This window comes from Mesocricetus auratus, unplaced genomic scaffold (genome assembly GCF_017639785.1).
Source record: "Mesocricetus auratus isolate SY011 unplaced genomic scaffold, BCM_Maur_2.0 Super-Scaffold_6730, whole genome shotgun sequence".
Classification (NCBI taxonomy): domain Eukaryota; kingdom Metazoa; phylum Chordata; class Mammalia; order Rodentia; family Cricetidae; genus Mesocricetus; species Mesocricetus auratus.
Window position 1 is genome coordinate 115,176,805 of NW_024429184.1, and position 26,427 is coordinate 115,203,231.

At 43.3% G+C, this 26,427-nt stretch overlaps 2 protein-coding genes across 6 annotated transcripts in view; one reads left to right on the top strand and one right to left on the bottom strand.

Moving 5' to 3' along the window:
• The window catches only part of Nr3c1 (nuclear receptor subfamily 3 group C member 1), a 117,341-nt gene that overhangs the window by 8,050 nt on the left and 82,864 nt on the right, over nucleotides 1-26,427 (top strand). Inside the window, exons 1-2 of one of the 5 annotated variants that reach the window (XM_013112724.3) lie at nucleotides 20,069-20,204; nucleotides 23,514-24,704. In XM_013112724.3, coding sequence (XP_012968178.1) covers nucleotides 23,527-24,704 — 1,178 coding nt within the window. In that variant the 5' untranslated portion in view covers nucleotides 20,069-20,204; nucleotides 23,514-23,526. Of the gene's footprint in view, nucleotides 1-20,068; nucleotides 20,205-20,926; nucleotides 21,262-21,599; nucleotides 21,735-23,513; nucleotides 24,705-26,427 lie in introns of those variants that run through there. The other 4 variants (XM_005069186.4, XM_013112728.3, XM_013112725.3 and 1 more) reach the window with 4 other exon arrangements.
• On the bottom strand, nucleotides 20,995-22,330 carry LOC121139025 (atherin-like). The gene is made up of 2 exons (XM_040742004.1): nucleotides 22,287-22,330; nucleotides 20,995-21,856 (listed from the first exon to the last, which is right to left on the bottom strand). The coding sequence occupies exons 1-2, from the start codon at nucleotides 22,328-22,330 to the stop codon at nucleotides 20,995-20,997; spliced, it is 906 nt and encodes a 301-aa protein (XP_040597938.1).

Consider the following 26,427-nt stretch of genomic DNA (forward strand, 5'->3'; position numbering starts at 1 on the left):
ATGTAAAAGCAAAGAAATTTTTTATTGTTTAATGAGTTAACTTCCTTAACTCGGGCCCTGCGTCTGTTCATCATGGTAGGTGAAGTGAGAAGAACTATATGGTGGGAAATTTATTGGAGGTGTACAAGAGGGAGTGTCTAGGGGTGTGCAACAGTCTCAGGATTAGTACACTTCCAGGCTTGGGCAACCTGTCTTGTGTGATTGGTCAACTGGTTGTTATGGCCCTCCCAGGGCAGTTGCTATGCTCTGCATACCACTGTTATGCCCCTTTTGCCATAAAGCCCAGTAAAGCACTCCCAGAGCCCGCCAGCTAACTTCTGATTGGTTCCTTGCCATGTGAAGCGTATCTGACCTCCTAATGACTGCAAGGTCAGAAGACTGGAAACTAAGCAACATGTGCTGAATCAGAGGCTACATCTTACTAGGTCTTTTCTTCAGCCTGTCATGCATCCCAAAGCAGGGGGCTGGGTGAGGGTCTGATCCCTTCAAGTTTGACTATTGACTTTATTTGACTGTGCTTTGGGTATCACATCTAAGCATTGTATGATCAAGGCAAAGAGACTTACCTGTATGTTTTCTCTTAAGAATTTTATACTTTTACCTATTCACTTAAGTCTGCAAGCCACTTTGAGCTTATTTTTTAATATTCTATTTTGCATGTGTCTGTTCATTTCTCTTAGCACCATTTGTTGAGAAAAGTAGGATGTCTTAGTATTTTTGTCAAAAATCAGTTGTGCCAAGACATATATTTCTGGACTATGAATTCTGTCCCATCTTCTAAATGCCTGTTCTTATGTCATACTGTTTTTGATCAATGTAGCTTTATAGTAAGTTTTAAAGTTGGTAAATGTGAATTCTCCAATTTTATTCTTAAAATTTATTTTGTTGTTTTTATTTAATAGCATCTTAAGGTATTAAGCTAATAATCAAGCTGCAACTAAATAAAGGAAGGAAATGTGAGGAAGGCACAGAGACCTCTTCTCGGTGTGTAGTGATTTCTTTAGTGGAATGGTTTCTTCTCTCTTCTAGCGCTGAAGGCCAAAATAGCTTCTCATTCACAGTTGTTTTACAAGTGAAGATGGGACAATGAGACAGTTAAATGATTTGGTCAGAACTAGTGAAGAGCTTCTGCAGACTGGTCTCTCAGGCATGTTCTTAGAGTTTAAGTCTCGGTGCCTCCATAAAGATTCCTGGACTCTGCCCTTAGGCAGGAGGTTTGAGGTAGGGTTGGGAAGCTGCACTTCAAACAAACTCTCAGGTGATTTGAATGGAAATTGGTGTTTAAAAGATGGCTATGCATAGTAGCATAAAAGCTCTAAGCAAAGCAAGGATAGCCTTGGAGAGATAGTGGCATGCTTGGGGGAAAATGCTAGGGACTTGAGAATATTGTACTGGGGAAGAGGTTACAAAGAGGCAGGACTGACCATAAGTGACTACTGCCTTGACCTTTCTAGCCTTGCCTGTGACCACATCACAAGCCCTGTGGAAACATGTTTTTCCTCCTAGTACATATCACACCTACAGTTTAGGAGAGTATGGGAGTCCTATGGTCTAGTCAATTATCCCTCAAAGCAAATAAGAATGACTCAGAAGAGTGACAGCCGACACTGTTCTAAGTCAGGGCTGTTTACATTTTTTCCCATTTTCACACAACCCTGAAGGACATAAAATATGTGTGTACAGATCAAACATTTGTAGACATAAAACCATAAAATAATTTCAATTTTTGGTACACATATAATTTTGCTATTTATTTTTTAAAAGCATATTTGCATAGGAATGAGACAAATGTGCTTTTTTGTATAAATAATTCAATCTTAACTGAATATTTGATTCGATCAGCTGTAGAGCATCTTCAATTTTCAGAATTGATCAATATTTGGATTTTATAATCATTGACCCTAGGAGCATTGCTTTGCATTAAGTATGTTTAACACCACAGCTGCAATTGTTGGAAATTCTGTCCCAATTCCAAGCTGAAACTCATTGGATCCTTTCTGTGAAATTCATGCAAATAATTCAAATAGCAAGTTTAAAATCTAAGTATACAGAATACAATCCTATGTTATACCTTATGTGCTGAGAAATTATGGTAGGAAAATATTAAAAGCCTTTGCTTTCTCTAATGAGATGATTATGTTTCTAGAAGAAGTGAAAGCCTGGATAATGAAATCAGTCTGATGTATGATGCACCATAGGTTCCAATCAAGTCAGGGTGTTGTAGGTAGTGTTGTTGGCTCCCTGTGTGGCGTTTCCAGAGGCAAGGCTGCAGTAAAGTCATGATGCAGTATGGGTGGGCGCTGGGAGAAACGACACCGAGTCATTGCAAACTTGATTTTGAATTTTCCGTCTTCCAGCATCCGGAAAACTTTAACTGTTGCCAATTTTCATGACCTCACATCCAGGTCTGGGACTGTGTAAAGGGCCGACACACACTGTTTAGGAAGCTGGGGTGTAAGGGCTCTACATTGGGGAACAGACTGGATCCTGACTGTAGCTCTGAGACAGGCGCTCTGTCTTCCCATTTCACCAGTAATGGGATGGGAGGCACTCAGATGGTGAGAAATGTGTGATGTCACATAGAAACAAGTAACAGAACCAGACTGAAACCCAGGCAGTCTCACCCCAGAGCCTAACCGACTGTGTTGTTTCTACAAGACAGACAGCAATGACTGAGGGATGAGACTTATTAATACTGCCACTTAGAAAAGCTACTTGAAGCTAATTTTCATTAAAAAAAAACACAAACACTCAGACACCTGTGAGCTAGCCTGGTACTGACCCAGCTCTGGCCAAAGTGTTAGAAAAACTTAGGGAGCTCAAAGTGAACTGGCTCCTTCCTACCCAAGGCTGGCCATTTGCATCTTTTGGTGATGGAGACTCTCCAGGGCTGTCAAAGCTTCTCCACTTTCCGGGGGGGAAAATGAGCTCAAACTAGGGGCAAGTGAATGCCCTTGGGGGTGAATGTAATGAAAATCACACTATAGCTGGGAGAACAGTTCATCCGTAGAGCGCTGACTTAGCAAGTGCAAGACCCTGAGTTCCTTTACAGCACAATCATGTTATCCATGTGTTACTAAAATGATTTTTTCTGAGGTGGAGAGATGACTCGGGGAATAAGAGTGTATGCTGTGTGAACACGGTGACCTGAGTTTGAGTCCTAAAACCATGTAAAAGCCAGGCATATCCACCTGTAGCGCCAGCACTGTGGGCAATATAGACTAGAGGACCACCGAGGCTGCTAAACTGCTATCTCCAGGCTCAAGGGGATACTGTAGTTGCCATCTGTACTAACCCCACATTGCAGTGCCAGTCTGTAGTAACAATTCTCAGTGGGGCTTCAGTCGGATCCAGCCAACTTGCCCGGTTTGTACCTGAGAGGCGGAATGTGGATTGAGAAAACACAGGTAAAGATACTAAGGAAAAGAGAGACTCAGAATAGTCAGAAAGGCAATCCAGTGAATACTGAACACCCCAAATTTATTCTCCAACATTCTTAAATACCCCAATCAAAAAGGGGAAAATAGCAAAAGACTTCTTTATTAAGATACAAGGAAGGCCGGGTGTTGGTGGCCCACGCTTTTAATCCCAGCACTCGGGAGGCAGAGGCAGGTGGATCTCTGTGAGTTCAAGACCAAGCCTGGTCTACCAATCGAGTTCCAGGACAGCCTCCAAAACAATACAGAGAAACCCTGTCTCAAAAAACCAAAAAAGAAAAAAAAAAGATACAAGGAAGAAACAGATCTTTCTCCCTTAATTTTCCAACCATTTGGTAACCAAGCCTTAGACTAAATCCGTCATTATTTGGTCTTGAGGGCTAAGAGTAACCACACTTCAGACCAAGTCTCTTGTTATTTAGATAAGACATCCACGACTAAGACCAAACATTCTATAGTAGTCATGCCTTAGACCTTTAGGTCTTATGACTTTAACCTTGGAAGAGTAAGGATAGTTTTGACTCTCTGACCTTAAGCCAAGATGAAGCAAAGCCATTTACCCAGTCTCAAAGGAATAAAGTAGATAGTGATAGAGTAGGAAACTGCATGCACAGATTCCTGTACCAACACACACACACACACACACACACACACACACACACTCCATTATTTTAACAAGACCATTTGAATGATTGTACCAAAAACTCTAGAAAACTTTCTTTTCCAAAGGAGATGGTAAAATGTCCAAAGGAAATGCTTTTGTAGGTAAATGAAGAAGCATTCTTGGTGATTCTTGTTTCTTGATGATTGTTGAAAAATAAGAAGTGAGCAGGTTACATCTAGGGCAGGACTTGACCTCAGCCCTGGCTGGCACTTGGAAAATTCTTTGCTGTAATGAACCACCCTGTGCATTATGGGACACTTATAAGCATTCTGTCTCTGTGATGAAAGCAACTTGGAAAGGAAAGTGTTTAAACTCAGACCACATTCCATGACTGAGGGAAGTTAGGACAAGAACGCAGGGCAGGACCTTGGAGGCAGGACCTGAAGCAGAAGACTTGAAGGAACCCTGTTTACTGGTCTGCTCCTCCTCTTTCTTCCTGCTTTCTCACATAGCCTGAGGCCTCCTTTCCAGGACTGGCAGCACATCAATCAGTAGCTAAGAAAATGACCCACAAGCTTGTCTATGCCAAACTTATTCAGGAGGCATTTTCTCAAATGTGGTTCCCGCCTCCTCTCAGATAACTCTAGAAAAGAAAAAAAGACAAGTGGCAAGCACTTTACCTGTTGAGTCATCTTGCTGGCCTTTCCCCATTTCTGTTTTCTTTCTTTTTAACTCACAGTGCTTCAACTACTTGAGTGTTATTAAATACTTTTAGGAGCTAGAGAGATAGTCCAGTTGCTAAGAGTTCTTGCTGCTCTTGTGGAGAACCCAGGTTAAGTTACCAGAACCCACATGCCAGCTTACAGCTGCCAGTAATTCAGTTCCAGGGGATCTGATACTATCTTCTCTGTGGATATTTGCACAAATACAGTGCACATAAATACAAGCAATAACACACACACACACACTTTTAAAAAATAACAAAGTCTAGCCAGTTGGTGGTGGCACAGGCTTTTTTAATCCCAGCACTCAGGAGGCAAAGGCAGATGAATCTCTGAGTTTGAGGCTAGTCTGGTCTACAGAGAAAGTTCCAGAATGGCCAGGGCTATACAGAGAAACCCTCTCTCTCAATAATAATAATAATAGCAACAACAGCAAAATGTGGTATCAGTTTAAAATATGTCCTTGTCTCTGGAAGAAAGGAAGAATACGACAAGTTTGGTGAAAGCAAACTAGTAATACTCCCCACCATTACTTTAACAAGTTAATGCCAAGAGTCCCGCTAACATCAGCATGCACAATCTCAATGTTTGGTCACACCAGCCTGAAAGGGAACCCAGACCTTATGAGGGTTACAACTGATGAGGAAGCCGAGGCACCCAGAAAGTCATACCCCAAGGAAGGCGGGGAGCCTGGTTCTTTCTAGTTTCACCCCCATCCGAGCCAGTACCCTTGGTACTATTCTGCCCTCAACATGAGCTTCCCTAGCTTGAGCTCCAGATTGTGGTTGAGGTCCCCACTCACCAGGGAACGTGCATCTCACCGGCCTCCTCTGACTTCACCTCTCACCCCATAGCTCCTACTGCAGCTGTCTTTCCTAGCTGCTCCTTTCTTCCTTTCTTTGACCTTTTCTATTCCGACAGAACAGGGGCTTATTTTACTTAACTTCTCTTCAGTGCCTTCATGGAGGCAAACAATAGGAACTTTGGGATGCTAGCCAAAGTCTAACAGCCATGGGTAGGAAGAGGGGCATCATTATAGTTGGTCCTTCGTATCCATGAGTTCTGAATCTGTGAACAAAACTCATCACAGACCAGAAGTACTCAGGGAAAATAATGGTGACTTGGAGCAGGGGAGATTGCTCAGCTGGTAAAGTGCTTGCTTCTTAAGCATGAGAAATTATCAATCCCCAGAGCCCATAGAAAAGAGCTGAGTTTGCAGTCTGTAATCCCAGTACTGTTCTATGTTCAGTGAGAGACACTTTCTCAAAAAAATAATGTTGACCTCTATGCTCCACGTGCATGCACATCTGAGCACGCACACACCCACCTGCACAAGCTTGAATGCACATATATACAAACACATACAACAAAAATGCACATACACACAAAGAAAAATATGCACCTGTACCAAACATACCTATTTCTTGTCATTCCTTAAGCAGTGGGCTGTAACAACCACTCACACAATGTTCCCATTGAGTTTCATAGTAGTAATTTATAGAATGGACTCGAACAATTGCAGGTTTTTGGGATTCATAGAGTGCCCCGAAGCCCATCTCCGGAGTATACAGGAGGACAATACCTCTAGATGGGTTAAGAGCAATGAGGAGGGAAAGTTCAGAGACTTAAGCAGCAGAGAAAAGGAAACTGTCACAAGAAGGAAACGTGACTTACGATCGTGCAGTTGAGGGGAGTGGCGAAAGGACAAAAACCCTGTCTTGAAGTTCACTGCATCGTCCTCTCCACTGTGCAAACTTTGATCTTGCAGCTAAAGGGCTTTTTAGGGCACTGATAAAAGTAAACCAGTGGGTTTGTAGATTAACAGATCCCTGGTAATAAATTCATACTAGGCAAACAGTGATGTCAGAAGATACATCCTTACGTATTGCGTGTGAACTACTTCACCAGGAATTAGAATGTTTTCATGCTCATTTTGGGTCTTTAGCAAGTCAGTGAGACTTCAGACAAATCATTCCACTTCCCTGTGCTTTTATTTCTTCTAGATGTAGGATTTTGCTGGATAAAGAGCACAGGATCATCTTGTGTGCTTTTAAATATCCGTCTTTATTTGACCATGCTCTCTCAGTTGTGAAATCTATAGTCCTCTCAGATTTCATAATGATCAAACTGCAGAAATGTATAACTTGTGTCACTTAAAAACTTACAGGACTCTGTAGTTGTGATAGACCTGGTAAATCACATAGGGAAAATTATAATTCCCAGCCAGTGCCTGGACTTCTCTTACAGAATCCTCAGCAGGTGTACTCAGTAGCCTCCACCTTAGTCCACGACATAAGGGAGACAGGGCCCATGTGAAGGAAGCTGATGTCATGTGCACTTACACTTCACTTGGGGCGTGTGTATTCAGGGCACGCACATTTGGGGCATGTGTACTCGGGGCACACATACTTTACTTGGGGCGTGTGTACTCGGGACACGTATACTCTACTTGGGGCATATGTACTTGGGGCATGCATACATTACTTGGGGCATATGGCGCTGGCCTCTCACATTTTGTAGGAATAACAGTTGCTTCACTCTGTATTGCTCAGGGCCAGGAGCTGATGGAGGCTTTGCAGGGAATATCTTATTTATTCTGTGCAAGAATCTTTTAAAGCAAATACTCCTGCTACATTTTCCCTCAGATAAGGAAACAAAAACTCAAGAGAAGTTAAATGATTTGTCAAGGATACATGCCTGCTAAAATACATAGTCTGAAGTTTACTTCAGATTGAGTTGAAGCTATTCATAAACAAAAATATGTTGAGTGATTACAACTACCTTATCGCCCATACCATATGCTTCTGTAACAAACATAAAGGAAGGCAAAGTTTATGTAAATCAAATATGAATAGTGTTTGCATAAAGATTGCAGATAGAATTAAATTTCAGTATTGATTTTCATGTCAGTAGAGCTGTCAGGTTTGGTTTAAGGTAAACAAATGTTAATATTTTGTTATATAATTCCAGTAGACCATATCTACAGATAAAGTGCAAGTTAAGATAAAGTGTCAAGTCTTCTGTAAACAAAGCAATAAAACATAATCCTAGAAAGATACATAAAGCAGAGTAATAACTTAAGGGTTTACACTGAAGCTAAATAATCCATTGGTATGGATCACCATGGTTTTGCTTTTCCTTTTCCTTTTAAAACATACACCTAATTGGGAGGCATTTCCTATATGATTTCTTTTTAAAAGTGGAACTCTGATGCAAATGTAGCCAGAATCAGAAAACTAACTTAAGAATGAAAGCCTCACTGTGCATGTGTTCTAAATAAAGGAGTTTACCATTTAACCCAATTAATCATTAAGAGGAAACTCTAGTACAACTTGAGGTCATCCTAGATGCCCAGCAACCATGGGCTGCCTCTCTGCGCTAGGAGGAGTGTCATTCTTGTGTTCTACACCATTGATTCTGCAAACAGCGTTCTTTTAGAGGCAAAAGTGTAAAGATCTGGCTCCAATTGGCTGGAGTAAGGAAAAAAATTAAAGAAAGAAAAAGAGAGGAGGAGGAAGGGAATGGGGAGAGGAAGAAAAGGGGAGGCATATTATTGTTACTTAGTGTGTGGCCGTCAAGTCCAGAGCAATCTAGACTCAGGATATGAATATTCACACCAGAGAAGCAGAATCCTATCTCCAGATTTCATTTTCCTCTCTCATTTTTTTCCTACTTTATGTCAATGGTGTCTCTAAGTGGTAGACTCCAGTTGTTCAAAGCTTGCATGCTATCTTTTGTTTTTATTTTTGGTTTATTTGGATTTTTTAAAGGTAAGTTTTTAGGTAGCCCCAGAATGCCTAGAAAAAAGGTTCATTTGTGCCTCCATCCTGTGCCCTTCTTTGCTCTAATGTCTTGAGATGCGCGGTCTATCCTACTTACAAGGTGAAAGATGGTTAAAATACCACAAACACATAGAGTGAAGTTACGCTACTTTGCAGTGAACAGTTCGGATCTGATGTCATATGTGAAAAGTAGATTCTTGCAGGAAACAACAGCATCCCACCGTGCAGCCATGGCACCCTACGGGTTGAAGTTTGTTCAGCGTAACCTTTATGCCGTTCCTAAAGGATCCCTGTAGGTTTCTTTTCCTAGATCAGTAAACTGCAACAAGAGGTTCTTTGTCCTGGCTGGTCCCGCTGCCACTTCAGCCCCAAATGAACACACAAAGATTATGAAACTGTTGGCTGGTGTCTTGGGCTTCTTACTGGCCAGCTCTGTCTTAATTATTAACCCATAACTACTAATCTATGTATTTCTGTGTGGTCTTATCTTTTATCTTACTGGAGAATGCCTGGTGCATCCTATTCCCCACCCCCATTGGCTACATGGCAACTCCTCTCTGCCTACACTTCCCAGAATTCTCCTTGTCTGGCAGCCCCGCCTCACTTTCCTGGCCACTAGCCAATCAGTGCGTTATTCATTAACCAATAAGAGAAACATATACAGAAGGACATCCCTCATCAGTAAACTATTCTCCTCGGACTTCTTTTTAACATAAGGATGTATCTGGCAAAGGCATGACTAAGGCAGACACAGGGCTGTCCAGGTAGAGCCTGTTCATTGTAGCCATTCATAGCTCTTCTAACTGGATCTTTCTAGAATACCCACAAGAAGAAGAGAGTAAAAAGTAAGCTGAAACAGACAAGCATTTCTGCCAGTGTATCACACTGGGTACCTAGTCATTGCATCCCTGTCCTTTACTACAAAAGTGTTTGTATAATGATGTAAATACAGGGATGTCCATCTTAGCATGGCTTACAATAGTGAAACATTGGAAATAATTTAAATATGCAGTATTATTGCATTATAATTTACAGATACCTAGAAATTTTGGCATAAAAACCCCAAGACATTTAATGAAATTTTAAAAATACATGCAATAAAGCCCCACTTTTATTTAAAAGAAAAACAGGCTAATTAGGTAAACATTCTTGCCAGGCAAGCCTGGTGACCTGAGATCAATACTTCAAATACAGCCATATAAATATGTAAGGAGAGAACCATTTCACAGAGTTGTTCACACACACACACACACACACCATGGCACACCTACACTTATACATTATACACATACAATAATACTTTTTAATTATTAAAAAAAAACATAGGGGGCTGGAGAAATGGCTCAGCAGTTGAGAGCACTGGCTATTCTTCTAGAGGACCCAGAAGTCCCAGCACCCATATGGCAGCTTACACCTGTCTATAACTCAAAGAGCTGACACTGTAACACAGACATACATGCAGGCAAAATACCAATGCAAATGAAATAAATTTAAAACAAAAACTTAAATAAAGCAAAACCATGGGATTATACATGCATGAACCCAGTAACTCCTACACATTAATTATAACTGTAAAATATGATTATCTGGGGGTGGGAATTTATGTATCACCCTCCCATATATGTCTGGACTCTTATTATAAGTATGTACCATTTTTCTAGTACCTGTTACTTTAAAAACTTTAAGACATAAATGGTATTATAGTTCATGCTTCTAATGTCACGAACACAAAGGCAACCATTTTGTTTGGGTGTCCTTCCAAATGGTCTTTTTACAGTTGGTACATTCATAACTCATATCATCACCCCTGTTCTCCATATCCTCAACAGATCAAGTCCAGGAAGAACCTACAGCCTTGTTCTGCATCATTTCTAATAAAAAAGGCCAACTTATGAAGCAGATATGGATCTACTAATACAGCAGGCAGCACAGAACAGCTATTCAGTCTTCTATCTTATCTTCCCACACATGTAATTTATTCTCCTACCACTTCCAGAGAGTATTTGAGCCATTTCATAACAAAGATAATTTATACCGGTAGATAACTGATAGCTTATAGATGATAGATAGATAGATTATAGACAGATAATGGTTTATAAATAATCATGTAGGAGGGATATAACTGAGTCCCTACCCACTAATCACGGGAGACTCTGAGTCTGATGAACAGAGATACGTGTGATGAACTCACACTGAGAGGTAAAATAGAAAAGGAAAATTAGGACCAAAGAAAGAAGAATAAAAATATGCTGGACATCATTCAATAACTATTTGCTGATGATAATTATAGGGATGGAAAACCCATCAAGCCTATGGAGCTAAAATTAATCAGCAAGTATTCACAGACTGCCTCCTGCTTCTATTACTGGTTCTGGCTTCCTGCCTGTCTAGAGCCAGGGCTGGAGACATTTGCATGACATTCAGCTTGTCAAGACAGAAAGCAGAGTGGGCAAGCAGAGGCTCACCGCAGCACCCCTCATGTTTGTTGAAACCATAGTCAATCAAGACAAATTTCTTCTGCGGAAGACTATAAAGCTAGCTTAAAATACCACTACCTCACTTGAAAAGAGTCCACTTAAATGGAGGCATTCTTTCTCTAAAGCAATAGTCAATTCGTTTGTGTACTATCTGAAATTTCAATGTACAAATGAACACTGATTTCTGTTTACGTCAGGAAGGGAAACCAATAGCACTTGTAACAACTCTACTTAGTTTTCAGAGTGCTTTCCATTGTCACAAACATTTTAAGCAAAATGTTCAGTGTGATGTTTATGTCACTGTTAAATTTTGATTAAAAAACTGTAAGTACAAAGTTGGATATCTTGATTTCTGCATGCCCAACATCCATTTTATTCCCTCCTTTAAAGCCCCAGTAATATGAAATATCTCTCTCTGTTTCTGTCTCTCTGTCATTGTCCCCTCCCTCCTCGTTTCTTCTTCCCTCCCTCACACTAGCACCTTGGGCATTAATACCTGATCTAGGGTTTGCCATGCAGAGTGCACATGCTGTATATTCTTGGTCATGGTTCATCTGGCCCATCTAAAACAATACAGCCTCCCTCAGCAAAAGGGAGACCATTGCCAGAGAGGAGAACTCTTCACTACTGTAGGACATATTAATATAGGTGTCACCATCCACCAGGTAGAAAAACCTGTCTCAAGAATAAAACCAAAGTGGGGAAATTAAAACTAAGAGATAGAACTCAAGCCCATTTGACATGATGTGAGCCCTTGGCCCACATCTAACTATCCCTCAAAGTGAACTTTAAGTAAGCCAACAAACTTGCTTTAACAGTTGGGCGTCTTTCTTATAATTGTATTTCTAAAATGCCTTCATTGAATAATGGTAACCTTCTATCATGAGTGCCTCCCCTTGGAAAATAGCCAAGCCACTTGAGTGATATCCATCACTCAAATCAGTGATACCTGCAGGCAACCCAGCCTGGCCACTGTTTCTGTGTTCACACCAGCTCTTCTACCTCTGATACTCAGGTGACTCCTTGATGCACCTTATAGTGCCCATGTAGCTACTGCCACATTCCTACAAGTCCACAATGTGGGACCAGGACTTGTCACACTCCACCTCCATTTCCTCTAGAATAGGAATTCTACCACAATCTTTTTAATTGATGAGTACTTACATATTTTGGTTTTGGAAATATAATAATTGAACCCATAATCATTTTTATGTCCCTTCATCCTTTATCTGGGATTTAACATTTAATAATTGTTACTTTGTTTAAGGTATATACAGTTGCAGGAATGAATATAAGCATGGATGGGAGAGGAAATTAGCTGAGAAAACACAGATTAGTTGAAAATAAATTAAATTATGCATTGTTGAAGATTAAACTTTGGTCTTACACACAATAGAAAAGTTACTCTACCACTATGTTACACCCTGCTTTGACCTTCTACTAACATCCTGTAATCCACTGAAGCCACCTACAAAGTATCAGAAAACAGAAGTGAACAAATTGACATATCCAAAGGGAATCTTCAAAGTGTCAGCCTTGACAGTATTTAACGGAGGATCTTTCTCAGGCCATTATGTTCCTAAGGTGGGTAGATGAGGAGAGTCAGTACTTTTGTGAAACACTAATTTTTAAAATGCCACAAAATTAACAAATTTCCTTATGTAATGCTAACATAAAAACAACTTATTATGTGGGGTGTAGTATAGTTATCATGAATGAACCAGGAAGCACCATGACAGATGCTGGTGACTGCAAGGTAATACAACCACATGGCTTGTCTTGTGGCATAGTTAAGACAGACTGGGAATAAAGTGAAAGCAATGTAAAAAGATGCAGCTCTGTCTATGTGTTCCAGGGAAACGGACACTTTACAATTCAAACAGGTCAGTGACAGAAAACAACCTACTGAATGCTGGAGATGGGATCAAGGCATAAGGGTGAACTAATAATTCCTCTATATATGCAGGAAGGAATGACTTTCTAGATGTCTGAGTATGTGAATCCTAGTTTTGGCACATCGAGCTTCCCCTTCCTACCCATATGTTAAGACAACACGATAACTAGGAAATAAAACTTTCTCATGAGTTTCAGGACATTCTGAAATCTGGAACCTCCCATTTTCTTTCTTATTGCACCCCTCCTTTGAACTCCTTTCCTACCCTATCCACTATTGGCCCTTCGTAGATGGTGACCGACAGCACCCCCGCTCCCCAGCATAAAATTTTCTACTACATTTGTTTTTTTCCTTAAAAATAGATTTTTTTCATACAGTATATTCTAATTGTGGTTTCCCCTCTCCCAACTCTTCTGAGTTCATCCCCATTTCTGTTGCCATCAGATGTTTCTTCTCTTCCCTTTTCTTTTTTTTTAGCCAAGACAGGGTTTCTCTTTGTATCCCTGGCTGTCCTGGAAGTCACTTTATAGACCAGGCTGGCCTCAAACTTAGAGACCCTCCTGCTTCTGCCTCCCAAGTGCTGGGATTTAAAGGTGTGTACCACCATTGCCCAGCCAGATGTTTCTGTTCAATGACTGGCTTGTCCTCTTTTTATCTTCCAAACAATCCTATCTGTTGTTACTTCCATTGCCATTTAGATGAGAAAGAGAAATCTCTTTATATAAATTCATTGATACAAAGGACACAAATCACACATAAAACATAGTAAGGTATAAAATACTCTCTAATCGTAACTTCCATATGGTCAACTGATCTTCAAAGAATGATTTCAATAATCTTTCCCTGGCTTGTGTTGATAGCCAGCTTATGATTCAATATAGACTCTTTAGAAAAGTCAGACTAAAAATAAATATTTGATTAATATTCAGTTCAGCAAAACAGATACTGTTTAAACTTCTACCCTGATTGTTGATTGATATTTTTGTACTGGTGTATATGCTAATAACGAAGGAACAAAGATATATATTGAGACTAAACCCCATTAGTGCTTATGAAGCAGATCATAGTTTCAAGTACTAAAGAAATATTTATTCATAAAAACAGAACTTGAAATTTCATCTTCATTATCAAAATATCCCTTAGCACTGAAGCCTGGATATCACCAAAACACATAAAGATCTGGCTTAGAGTTTTTTCAATTTCTATGCTGTGAAAACTTCACCATGGTTGATTTCAAACTACCAAAATAACACTTTTGAATGCAGAGGCTAGGGTTACATATGCTGTAACACACCAGAAGATGTCCATTATGCTGCAAATATATCAAATGACAGTGAAATAGAAAGTAAATCACTCCCCAGCATTTATTAGCACTGCTGTTGAAATGTTTAGTTGTAAGGTTATAAATTACTTTTAATAATGACCACGATTAGTCACTAACAAAATCTTTGAACAGTTAACAGGCAGCTTTTACAAGCTCGTACAGCTAGATTTCCCACAAGATTTAGTTGCCTTGTGTTAAAACTTGCCTAAAACCTTATTGCCCTTTGCACTGTCTATCTGGGACATGAATGAAGAGGGGAAAAGATAATTGGTACTTTTGTTATAACTTTCTGATGATGCAAAAATTATATATGTCTTTCCCTTTCTCTGAATAATCCTTGAAGTTTGAAATCTTCTACTTCTTGTGAGATATATGGGTAGAAATTACCTTCTGCTACAAACTGAAAGGCTAAACGACTGACCAAAACCCATTCAAGTGTGTAAACTGTGAGTTAAGTTTCAAAACAAGAGGATAGAAAAAATTCATATTCACACTATTTTATAAAATGTAGCAAATGCCCTTGGTAGCATTTTAGAATGTGATATGAAGAACTTACAGAGTCTGCTCTCTTAAGAAGTCTACACCTGCCTGTCCATGTGTTAAATTGCCCACTTACATATGTCTCTTTTAACACCAGTGCTTAAATCTATATTAAAATCCTTAAATAAACTTCAGCTTTGCTATAAAAAAAAGAATATGTATAAATCCAGCCTCCAATTTAGCTTCAAATAAAACAAATATATACCTAATCTAGATAAGTAAGTGAGGCTGAGCTGGAAGCAAAGCTTCTCAAAACTGAGCTGAGCAATGCCATCAACAGATGAGGCAGTCTGAATGCTGTCTACAACGGAGCGTGGACAGAAGAGATTAAATCAGAAAAGGAAGAAAGCTAATGACATAATGGCCAGCCACAAATGCCACAAATGAAAAACAATGCATGTATAATTGCTGCAATTATTCTGGGTGCTTGCTCTAATGTCTCCAAACATTGAAAACTTTAGACCTCTGCTTATAGTAGCATGTATCTAATTTATCAGCTGATATTTTACCTTCCCTTCAATCCCTTGTTGCTTCAACCAAGTTCTGCTAAAATAGAGGGCATATTTAACCAGGACAGCCACAAACACTTTATATACAGGAATAGAAGCTCATACTTTAAGTTGCCTATGATGAAAGCAAAAAAGCAAAATAAAAAGGGGGAAGGAAAGATGTGAACATGTAGCATTCCCAAGTTCCTATGTTAATTCCAATTAGGAAAAGAAATACATATCAAAATAGAACTGATTTTGATCATGAGTTTAATATACTCATTTTATAACAAATATCTCTTGAAAATAGAAATATTAAAGCACACAAAAGTGGGTTAGCTGGGTTTCCCTTGACCCGCTTATCTGTGATGCCCAACTAATTTGTTTCCAAAGTATAAATACATTTAGTTGTTGTGATGACTTCAGGAAATATTTTAAAGTAGGTTTTGACAGACAACAAGAAAAGTTGTGTTAGATTATTATATAGTTACTGTTTTCAAAACTACTCATTAACAAAAAAAATGGCTTCAGTTTACAATTAACATCATAGATTTAAGGGGATGGATAAAGAAACAAATAAAAGGAAGCTGTGTCATAAGAAGGATCTCAGGTACAGGGAAATGGTGCTAACCAATGGGAGAGGTGGCCTATGAGGAGCGTTTTCTTGAAGGATCTTTTCCAAAACAAAAGGTTAGTCAATTCATCACAATATATGCATGTTGTCTAGTCTTTCTACAATACTTACTATTGGCATCTAGGCAGTAGTGAACATAGAGCCAAGATTACTCCATACACTTCTCCTGCCACCAGCTGAGCTACCCACAGTCTCTTGTGCTTTTCCCCTCAAACTTGTTTTCATATTAAGAATGAAATATGAGTATGAAAAGAAGTAATTCTTCTACACAATCTTACTGGAAAGATACTATAAACAATTTCAGTCAAGTAGTGTGGATAGAAGATACTTCAAAAGACTGGGGTGAGGCAGGAGAAAAGAATCATGAACAAGGAGAAATCTGATTTATCCTATAAATGTCTTTAATTTCCTTCTCTACTATAAGAACTAGGGAAAATGAAATTAAATGACTAACAATTGTTAATGATAACTGAGCCCTTAATATGTCTCATGAATTAACATCTCATATATGTATATATATATCAAACTTGTTTAATCTTTGTAATTTAAGTCACTACTATTTTATTCCCATTTTACAAATGGCCAAAGCTAAGGTATAGTGAGTTGAAAGCTTTCTCAAGATTACAGACCCCTATACAGAGACTGACTTTAGTCCCACTTCGCTGCAGGAATAGACCACATAGGGAAGATAACATGGAACTCATAAAATTTTAGGTTTTCATCCTAAGGTGAGGCAACTAAATATTCAGTGATGGGTTTTAGGTCTCAGAAAATAAAAAGCTTGCAAGTTACCAGATTTTATGATTCTCTTGCTTTTAATGTGAAATAAATAACTTTGTCAAGTTTAAATATAAGACTAATCATAACTGCTAGAAGGCCTTGCCTTCTATAAAGAGACAGACAGCAAAATGGGACTTGTAACGTTCATATCATTGTAATAGAGTCACTGTGTGTGCTAGGGCAGGCGCTTCTATGATTTGATTGATGTCTTTTGAGGGGATCATCTGGTCCCATAGCTTAGATCGTTCCATTGTTATTCCATAGAGAATGGAGATTGTAAAACAGATAACCAGAAAGGAAAACTCGCTTAAGTAATACACCAAGTGCTGTATAAATGCTTCCCCCATCCTCTCCCTGTGTGTGTGTGTGGGGGGGGGGTCTGTGGGATCACATGGAGGCCAGAGGAGGATCTTGGGTGTCCTGCTCTATCACTCTCTACCTTATTCCCGTAAGACAGGATCTTTCGCTGTATCTGGAGCTTAGCTAGGGAGCAGTGAGCCCCAGTGATCGATCTTCCTGTCCCTGTCCCGTTCCAAGCCCACTCCACCCCATACCAGTGTGGTATTACAGGTGCCGGACTTCTTATGTGCATTCTCAGGGTTACTTTCTGAGCACTCTTCTACAGCCCAAATGTTACACCAATGTAAATGGTGATTTTGTTGCAGCTTGCATTTATTAATATGATATTCAATACTCAAATTAACACCCACTGAGCATCACTGGAGATACAGCATTGAACAGGAAAGGCTCGGGCTCTATCTTTCAGGCTTCTGTTCCAGCCAAGAGTAAGAATGTAACAAATGTGTGCACAGCAAATGAACTGTCATTGTAACATGTTATCAAACTGTGCAGGATACTATGAAAACATAATTGGTCTAATTGTGCTTGGAAGTGAAAATCCATAGAAATAAGCATGAAGATCTTGAGTAATGTTCATAAACTTTTTATTAGGTCATTTAGCCAACTTAACCAAAAGTGAAATTATACCCAGTTGACTAATTAACTCAGTGTTATTATTGTAACTCTGTAAAATATTCCTTGAAGCCTGTTACATATGGGCCTCTGTTCCAGGGACATAACATAAAGGTAGACAAGGTCTTTGTTGGATAAAAAAAACATGGACCCAGCCCATTGTGGGTGGTGCCATCCCGGGGCTGGTGTTAAGAAAGGAGGCTGAACAAGTCATGGGGATCAAGACAGTAAGCAGCACTCCTCCATGGCCTCTGCATCATCAGCTCCTGACTCCAGGTTCCTGACCTGCTTGACTTCCTGTCCTCACTGTTTTTCATAATGAACTGTTATATGGCTCTGTGAGTGACACTGAAACCCTTCACTCCTCAAGCTGCCTTAGGTCATCATCGCAGCAATAACAACCCTAAGACAGCTAGGGTGCACATTGGCAGGACACTTTCCTAGTATGGGGAGGGCCCATATTTGAACCCTAACAGTTCCCAAGAAGTGAGGTACAGAATCATCATTTCATTCAACATTTCCAGTCAAACTGGGCAGAAGAGTCAATGACTGTTAATCGAAACTCCTAAGTATTTTTATTACTGTGCAAATGATTAATTATTGATGGTGTAAGTATACTTTCAAGTAAATATGGCAGGTTAAAGCCTGAGTTGCTTTTTTTAACTGAAGTAACAAACTAAGGCATAGTTAGGTCACTAAAGAGAACAGGAAAAGTTCATATTTTTGTTCAAATGAACAAATTTGCAAAGGTAATTTAAAATTTAAAATGAAATATATTCTTCATTAAGTACTAGATATAAAAAAGGAAAGGGAAAACATTAAGTGGAAATTCTTGTAAGATCATAAACTATTCAAAAATAAAAGAACACCTACCATCTACCACTGAAAAAGTTTTTTTTACTGAGTAATTCAGTTTAGAAGGTTTATGGTATGAGGGTATAATATATGTATGTGTGTGTATGTATGTATGTATGTATATGAACAATCCTTAGTTTTTTTTTTAAAGGCAAACATCAAGGACAATTATATTAGCATGACTTTTATTGTAGGCTTGAGTACCCATCTCCCAGGAATTTGTTGATTAAAGTTAGAGGAGCAAATTCACAAGACATCTGATTCCTCTGGTACTTGAGCCCCATAAAGGTGGGAAAGCAGGCGAGCAAGGAACATGGACAGGTTTAAGTAGTTCTCAGCCTCTACGAGGAGCCTGGTTGAGCTGACCCTCCTCGGGGAGGAGGGAGTCCCTCTTCTCGACATGGAAAGCCTTCTGTTTGCTAGTCTGCTGGTGTCTTGCGGCGTCCACACCGCGCGGCTCCGGGACCCCACGCCCGCCTCGGGCCCCCGACGGCAGCGCAGGTTCGCGTTCCCCAGGCGGGGGCCGGGCTTCGGCTCCTTTGCCAAGATGGCGGCCGCGGCTCCCACCACGGAGGCGGCAGCCGGGGAGCAGCTCGGCCCAGGGCGCCAGCTCGCGGCTACGTTCTCGGCGGGCACGGCGGACGGCACGCCGGGCAGCGTGCCCACTTCCCAGCCACGGAGGGGCGTCCGACCCGGCCGCCACGGAGCCCCTCGGCCAAGATGGTGACGGCGGCGGCGGCGTCACCGCTCTTTACCAAGATGGCGGCGGGAGGCTTCCGGCACGCGCTGCGCCAATCGGGGACCGCCGGGAGGGAGGCCCGGCGCGGGCGGGCGGCCTTGGGGTCCGAGGGCGGCGCGAGCGGCTGCCGTCGCGCACCCAGGCGGGGCGGCGCTGGAGTCGCGGCGGCGTCCGCTCGTGTCCCGAGTGCCAGGCGCTGTCCCCGGCGCGGGCGCCCGAGTGACTTCCCCACGGCCCCGGGCCCCCAGGGCCGGCGCCCCGCGCCTGTCCCCCCGGCCCCCCGCCACGTGTTTCTGTGCAGACCCGGGGGCGCGTCCCGGGAACGGCTGCAGGCGACTAAACGCTGACGTCTCAAAGCCTGACAGCCGCGTGTCGTGTCTGATTTGAGGAGCAGGGGGAGGGACGGCGGGGGGGTCCCTGGAGCCCCGAGGGCTGGGGCTGCGGCGCTCCGAGCCCGCCCGGGGCAGCAAATGTCAAGCCTCGGGGGCGGGGCGCTTGGACGCGGGCCCCGGAGCGGGTGGAGGGAGGAGAGGTCAGGAGTTTGGGGTGAGAAGAGGGCGGACTTCTCCAGCAACTTACAATTCCGTCCGCAACTTGCCTCCCGCTCCCCCGTCCCAATTTCTAAAGTGCAAAGAAACCCTGCTAGCTAGAGGTTTTGCATTCGGCGTGCAACTTCCTCCGAGTGAGAGCGCGCTGGCAGCCGGGGAGGGAGCGGTGGGGGTTGAACTTGGCAGGCGGCGCCTCCTCCTGCCGCCGCCGCCGCCGCCTCCTCCCCTCAGACTCGGGGAAGAGGGTGGGGGACGGTCGGGGCGCGGGGGAGGGTGGGTTCTGCTCTGCAACTTCTCCCGGTGCGAGCGAGCGAGCGTGCGAGCGCGCGCACGGCGGCCGCAGACGGGGCCGCCCGGACGATGCGGGGGTGGGGGACCTGGCGGCACGCGAGTCCCCCCGGGCTCACAGTACGTATGCGGGGGGCGACCCTCTCCTCCGCCCTCCCCTCCCCAGCCTCCCCCGGAGGGCGTGTCTGCCGTCCGGCCCCGAGAGCGGCCACTCCGCAGCCCCTCCGCTGCTTCGGTGACACACTTCGCGCAACTCGGCGGTTGGCGGGCACGGACCACCCCTGCAGCCCGGCCGGCCGCCTGTCACCCTCGGGGAGCGCTGGCGGCGGACCCCACGGGGCGGGTTCCCCAGCGGCTCCCAGCGGCGGAGCTGGGCGGGGGCGGGAAGGAGCCCAGGGAGAAGAGAAACTAAAGAAACTCGCTTTCCCTCCGCGCGGCCAGGTCGGCACCCGCCGCCGCCGCACTTTTGGCTCTCCCCTCGGGTGGAGAAGGCGATGCCCGGGAGCCGCGGGCTGGCAGGCGCCGTCGGGGCCGGGGCGGCGGGGCCCGCGCGCCGGGCGAAGGGGGGACGGGGGCCGCGGGCGCCCTTGCAGTTGCCGACCGTCGCCAACAGGTTGCACCGTTCCCCGCGGCCGCCGCGCGGCCCCTCGGGCGGGGAGCGGCCGGGGGTGGAGTGGGAGCGCGCGCGCGCGTGTGTGTGTGTGTGCGCGCGCGAGTGTGTGCGCGCCGTGGCGCCGCCTCCGCCCGCCCCCCGCTCCGTCCCGCTCGCCCGCCCGCCCGCCGCGGCCGGGCGGCCCTTTCGCGTGTCCGCGCTCCCCCCACCCCCTCCACCTCCGCCTCCTCCATTTTGCGAGCTCCAGTCAGTGCCTGGAGCCCGAGTCGCCGCCCGCCCGCCCGTCGGGGACGGATTCTAAGTGGGTGGAACGAGACGCCGCAGCCCGGCGGCGCGGCGCCCGGGACGGGGGGCGCGCGCGGGAGACGGGAGCGGCGCGGGGCACGGCCTGTCAGCCGGGAGCGGGCGACTCTCCGCGCGCCGGGGGCTCCCCCTTCCCCATGAAGGAGTGGGGGCGACTGTGGACTTCCTCCTCCGTGACACGCGCGCCTCCCGCCCGCGTCCGCACGCCGACTTGTTTATCTTGCTGCGGTGGGAGCCGCGGGCGAGCGGGCGAGCGCCGAGGTGAGCGGGGGCTGGGCGACGGGCGCCCGCGCTCCCCCAGGGGCTCGGCTGCCCGGGCGGCGGGACTTGGCAAACTTTTGTCAGCCCGGGGGTTGGGGGTGGAGGCTGGCGAGGGCAGGGTGACGGTGACGAAAGGACCTCGGCGGTGACAGCGCCGGCGCTTCCTCTCCCCGCACCGCCATCCGCTGCCCCGCGGTGGAGCCTCGCGCGCCCCGGCCGGCCGGCGGGAATCGGGCGTCCTTTTTTGGTGTGGCTGTTGCCGCAAGCCGCCCGGGTCTTGGCTGTCCTCGGGGGCCGCCCGGACAGCCGCTTCTCCCGGGGCGGGGAGGGTATGCGAGCCGCGGGCTCAGGGCGAGCGGCTGCGGGCTGCGGGCTGGCGGGGTGGATTCGGGGCTCGCAGGCTGCAGCCCAGACTTCGCCCGCCCGCCCGGCCTTATCTGCTAGAAGTGGGCGTGCCGCAGAGAACTCAACAGGTCTGGACACATTTCTCCCTTCACCCCGCACCTTTCTCCCTCCTTCCCCCCCACCCCCACCCCGACGGCTTGTGCACCAGCTTTGGGGCGCGATCTCGCGCCCGACTTTTCTCAGTGGTCCCCTTTTAGAAAGATCCTCCGTAGCAGCGGTTTGGGGCTTGTGCGTGCGTGTGTTTTGTTTTTGGTGTGTGTGTGTGTGTGTGTGTGTGTGTGTGTGTGCGTGTGTGTGTGTGTGCGCGCGCGCGCGCGCGTGTGCAGCGATTTTTGACAAACGCTGCTTGGAGGTCGGAGGCTTGAGCATCAGCCTGGTCTTTCCAACGAAGACCCGACTGATGTCCCAGGGTTGTTTACAGTTTTAGTTGGGGGATAAATGTCGCTTAAGGGAGCATCTCGTTTTTATGAAGTATTGTTACTGTTTCGGGCTTGAAAGGTAGCTGTCAAAAAACCAGGTGTGGAAATTGATTAGGGACCATTTGATATCTCATGTGTAGAGATCCTTATCAGATGCATCAGATGCATGGGGGCAGGGGTTCTGAGAGAGAAGCCAAGTACAGGAAGATTTCCAGGGCAGGTCCCACCCTCTCCACCTTCCTCATGTTCCCCTTTCAGCGAAGATGGTCATACTTCTTAGTGTCTTGGTACAAGAAAAGTTTACCGTTTCATGGGAGGGAATACCAAATATACTAATCGTTTTCTTTGCCAGCCTCCTAAAACATTTTGTTTATTAGTAATATACTAACGACCTGGAGAATTCAGTTGAAATAAAGGTTGACAACTGCAGAGAAAATTATTCTGAACATTCTCTTGGATGGGTTTTATTCGCATTTATATGTAGTCCCACAGTCCAGTTTTTCTATTTTCCCCAGTATTTCCATATTTGGAAAGAAAAAAATCTTAAATCGTGAGGTTAAATATTTTGTATTGAGTGCATTAAACAATTTTAGAAAGAAATATAACTCAATTTTGGTGTTAGTTTTGATAAGTCTGCTCTATTTAATTATTTAAATAAGTTAAAACTGTAGTGAAGAACCCAGTACAAATTCTGCTCTGCTTTTTAAAATATACGTTTTAGGCTATAGACAGTATATATCATTTCTTATATCAACATCTGAAGGTAGATGCTACTGAGCAGGCACATCTGGTTGCAAATGGACTTTAAAAATAAGAGCATTTCCGTAGCCTATAACCAGATAAGCAAAACAGCACTGCTTATTTTTTCAAATAAAATGTGCATATTTCTCCAGGAGGTTGTACCTTGAAAGGGTTAGATGTGGGGGGATTGGCACAACGTGTAATTGAATTATGAGGTGCAAACAATTATATCGTAGCATTTATTAAGTGTCTTATGTGGTGGTTTCCAGAAAGGCAATCACCCTTGATTGAAAAGGGGTTGAAATTTTGAAGATCTTACTTAAAAAAAAAGTTAAATACTTTGACATCAACTTGAACCTTTAGAATAATCATGTATAGCAAATTACAATTCCTATGGTTGCCAAAGCTACACATTTAATGAGCAGGATAAACAGTCAAATTCAAATCAATTTCAGTATAACTTAGTTCTTGCAAATGAACTGCCTTGTGCCTTTTAAATGTAGCACACTGTATGGGAGCAGGGGATATAGCTTTATTTTAGAAAATAGAGACCATCCTTCTGATAGTGGAGACTTTGATTTAGGAGTTACCTAAAGGGTTCATTTAATAGGCTGGCTCTCACTAATCGGATCAGAGATAAGTGGTTTTTATAGCTTATTATGTCCTCTCTCTCTTTTTTTTTTGTAGTTAATATTTGCCAATGGACTCCAAAGAATCCTTAACCTCCCCTGGTAGAGAAGTGCCCAGCAGTTTTGTCCGGGAGAGGGGAAACTTGATGGACTTTCATAAAAGCCTGAGGGGAGGAGCTACTGTGAAGCTTTCTGCATCCTCGTCCTCGCTGGCTGCTGCTTCTCCCACAGACTCCAAGCCACACAGGCTTCTTGAGTTTCCAAAAGGCTCAAGTAGCAATGCGCAGCAGCCAGATTTGTCCAAAGCCGTTTCACTGTCCATGGGACTGTACATGGGAGAGACAGAAACAAAAATGATGGGAAATGAGTTGGGATACCCACAGCAGGGCCAGATTAACCTTTCCTCTGGGGAGACAGACTTTCGACTTCTGGAAGAAAGTATTGAAAACCTCAATAGGTCAACAGCCAGTGTTCCAGAGAACCCCAAGAGTTCAGCGTCTGCTGCTGGGTGTGCTACCCCTACAGAGAGGGAGTTTCCCAAAACTCACTCTGATGCATCTTCTGAACAGCAAAATCTAAAAGGCCAGACTGGCACCAACGGTGGCAGTGTGAAATTGTATACCACAGACCAAAGCACCTTTGACATCTTGCAGGATTTGGAATTCTCTGCGGGGTCCCCAGGTAAAGAAACAAGTGCAAGTCCTTGGCGGTCAGACCTGTTGATAGACGAAAACTTGCTTTCTCCTTTGGCAGGAGATGATGATCCATTCCTTTTGGAAGGGGATGCAAATGAGGACTGTAAGCCTTTTATTTTACCGGACACTAAACCTAAAATTAAGGATACTGGAGATCTGACCTTACCAAGCCCCAGCAGTGTGACGCTGCCCCAAGTGAAAACAGAAAAAGACGATTTCATTGAACTTTGCACCCCTGGGGTAATTAAGCAAGAGAAACTGGGCCCAGTTTATTGTCAGGCAGGCTTTTCTGGGACAAATATAATTGGTAATAAAATACCTGCCATTTCTGTCCATGGTGTGAGTACCTCTGGAGGACAGATGTACCATTATGACATGAATGCAGCATCCCTTTCTGAAGAGCAGGATCAGAAGCCTGTTTTTAATGTCGTCCCACCAATTCCTGTTGCTTCTGAGAACTGGAATAGGTGCCAAGGGTCTGGAGAGGACAACCTGGCTTCCTTGGGGACGATGAACTTCCCAGGCCGATCGGTGTTTTCTAATGGCTATTCCAGGTAAGTTAATGCTCTTCTGCTTCATAAGAATGATGCGCTGAGGATAGTTTGATACATTTTAGAACTCATTTATCAGATTGTGTTTTCTAGAGATTTGTATACTTTTTCAAGTAACTGAGTAGAAATGGTCTTTTGAAAGTAGGTGTGTTAGAAAATCTAAAGGAGCAGAAACACTTTGGTAGTTTGATTAAATAGTAATAGTTTCTCACTGGTCAGTATTGAAGATTTCATGTGAAAACTTTAAATCAGAATTGTTCAATAACAAGTATCTTAAGTAAAGCTAACATGTAGTCAAGAAAAATATGATGTCTAGTCATGTAATGCATTTATTGTGCATATTAGCTTTACTGCTTTAGAATACATTATTACAAGAATTAGTTACATAGTTAAAAGTTGCTTTTAACTGTGTGAAGTGTTACCTTGCGGTAAAAGGGTTAAGAATTGGGAGTAGTGACACTGAGCCCTGTTACTCCACCTGAACCTTCTGAGTTTCTCACTGTTAAAGCAACACAGTGTGTCCTGACCTAGACTATAGCTTACAGTAGCCTAAGGTTGACAATTGGCACCTGCTTACCAGCCTTTTCTTAGGAACTGGTGCATGATGCTTTCAGATGGTGCTGTAGATAATCCGGTACGTAGCTCATGATGAGAATTTTCAGGGTTCAGTTAGTAAGCACCGTGTATGTCTTTTTTCTTCTCAGGTAAGTTAGACATATACTGACATTTCTGTCTGTCCTCACAAAGGTCTGCTAGAATAAAGTTACCGGAAAAAAAACTCATAAATATACTGGTAGGCTTAGGTTCCGTACCTTGTACCCTCATCTTCAAGTCATGTAAATGCTAGCTTGTATATCTATTTTAGGTGTGAAGGAAAAGAAAATGTGGGCTGTAGTGATACAAGGGGGTTTGTTTTGTTGTTGAGGAAGAGTCCTTTCTTCCTTTCTTACCCATTCATGATCTTCACTGTTCCTATTAACTATTCCTTTGAGAGGGTTTTACTTAAAACTCATAGAAAGAATGTTTTCAGTGTCATCTTTCACTGAGCTGTTACATCCTTACAATTCTTTAATGTTCCTTTTCTCTGAAGGTTATCTTGACATTGGCATACAAAAAGGCATCTCTTTCCTCCATGTGTAGGAAGTTTATACTGGAGAAAAATTAGATCTAGACTATGATATATTTTTCTAAACAATTTAATTATAGCTTATCAAGAGGGGAAAAAATCACCTTTGTTCTTGTTTAGCCTAACAGATAGGTAGTTACTATTTGTACTGGCTATTAGTACTGACTACTAATCTAGTACTCAAAACAATCTATAGTCTCTTATATTGGGGAAAACTACTGCAGCATTTCAACTTTCTTTTCTGAATTAGAGGGTTAAGATATTTTCAACAAAGAAATTTAAATAGTTTCTTATTGCATAAACTATGTTTTTCAATTGTTAAGAGATGTGCTGTTCTTTAAATTTTGCAATCTTAAGTTTTTGACAATAGGTTTCGTGTCGTTGACTTTCATAAAAGAGTAATTACAGTTGATTTGATTATCTATAGAGACCTATTAAAATGATTTATCAACATGTGGTTACATAAGGAAAAACAATACATTTAGGAAATTCCTTGCCCTGAAAGCCATGATAAATTTTTCACTTTTTATTATAAGAGAAAATAATGGAACCAAACTTGCATGCTCTATGAGTTTTCATTAAGACTTGTAAAATCTGGGA

Excerpts from the sequence above, each read along its gene's own strand:
- LOC121139025 (XM_040742004.1), bottom strand. The coding sequence starts at position 22,330 with ATGAGGAAGGTGGAGAGGGTGGGACCTGCCCTGGAAATCTTCCT. Across the intron at positions 21,857-22,286 it reads CCTGCCCTGGAAATCTTCCT|GGGACCACTGAGAAAAGTCG; the intron begins GTACTTGGCTTC and ends TCTTTCTAAAAG.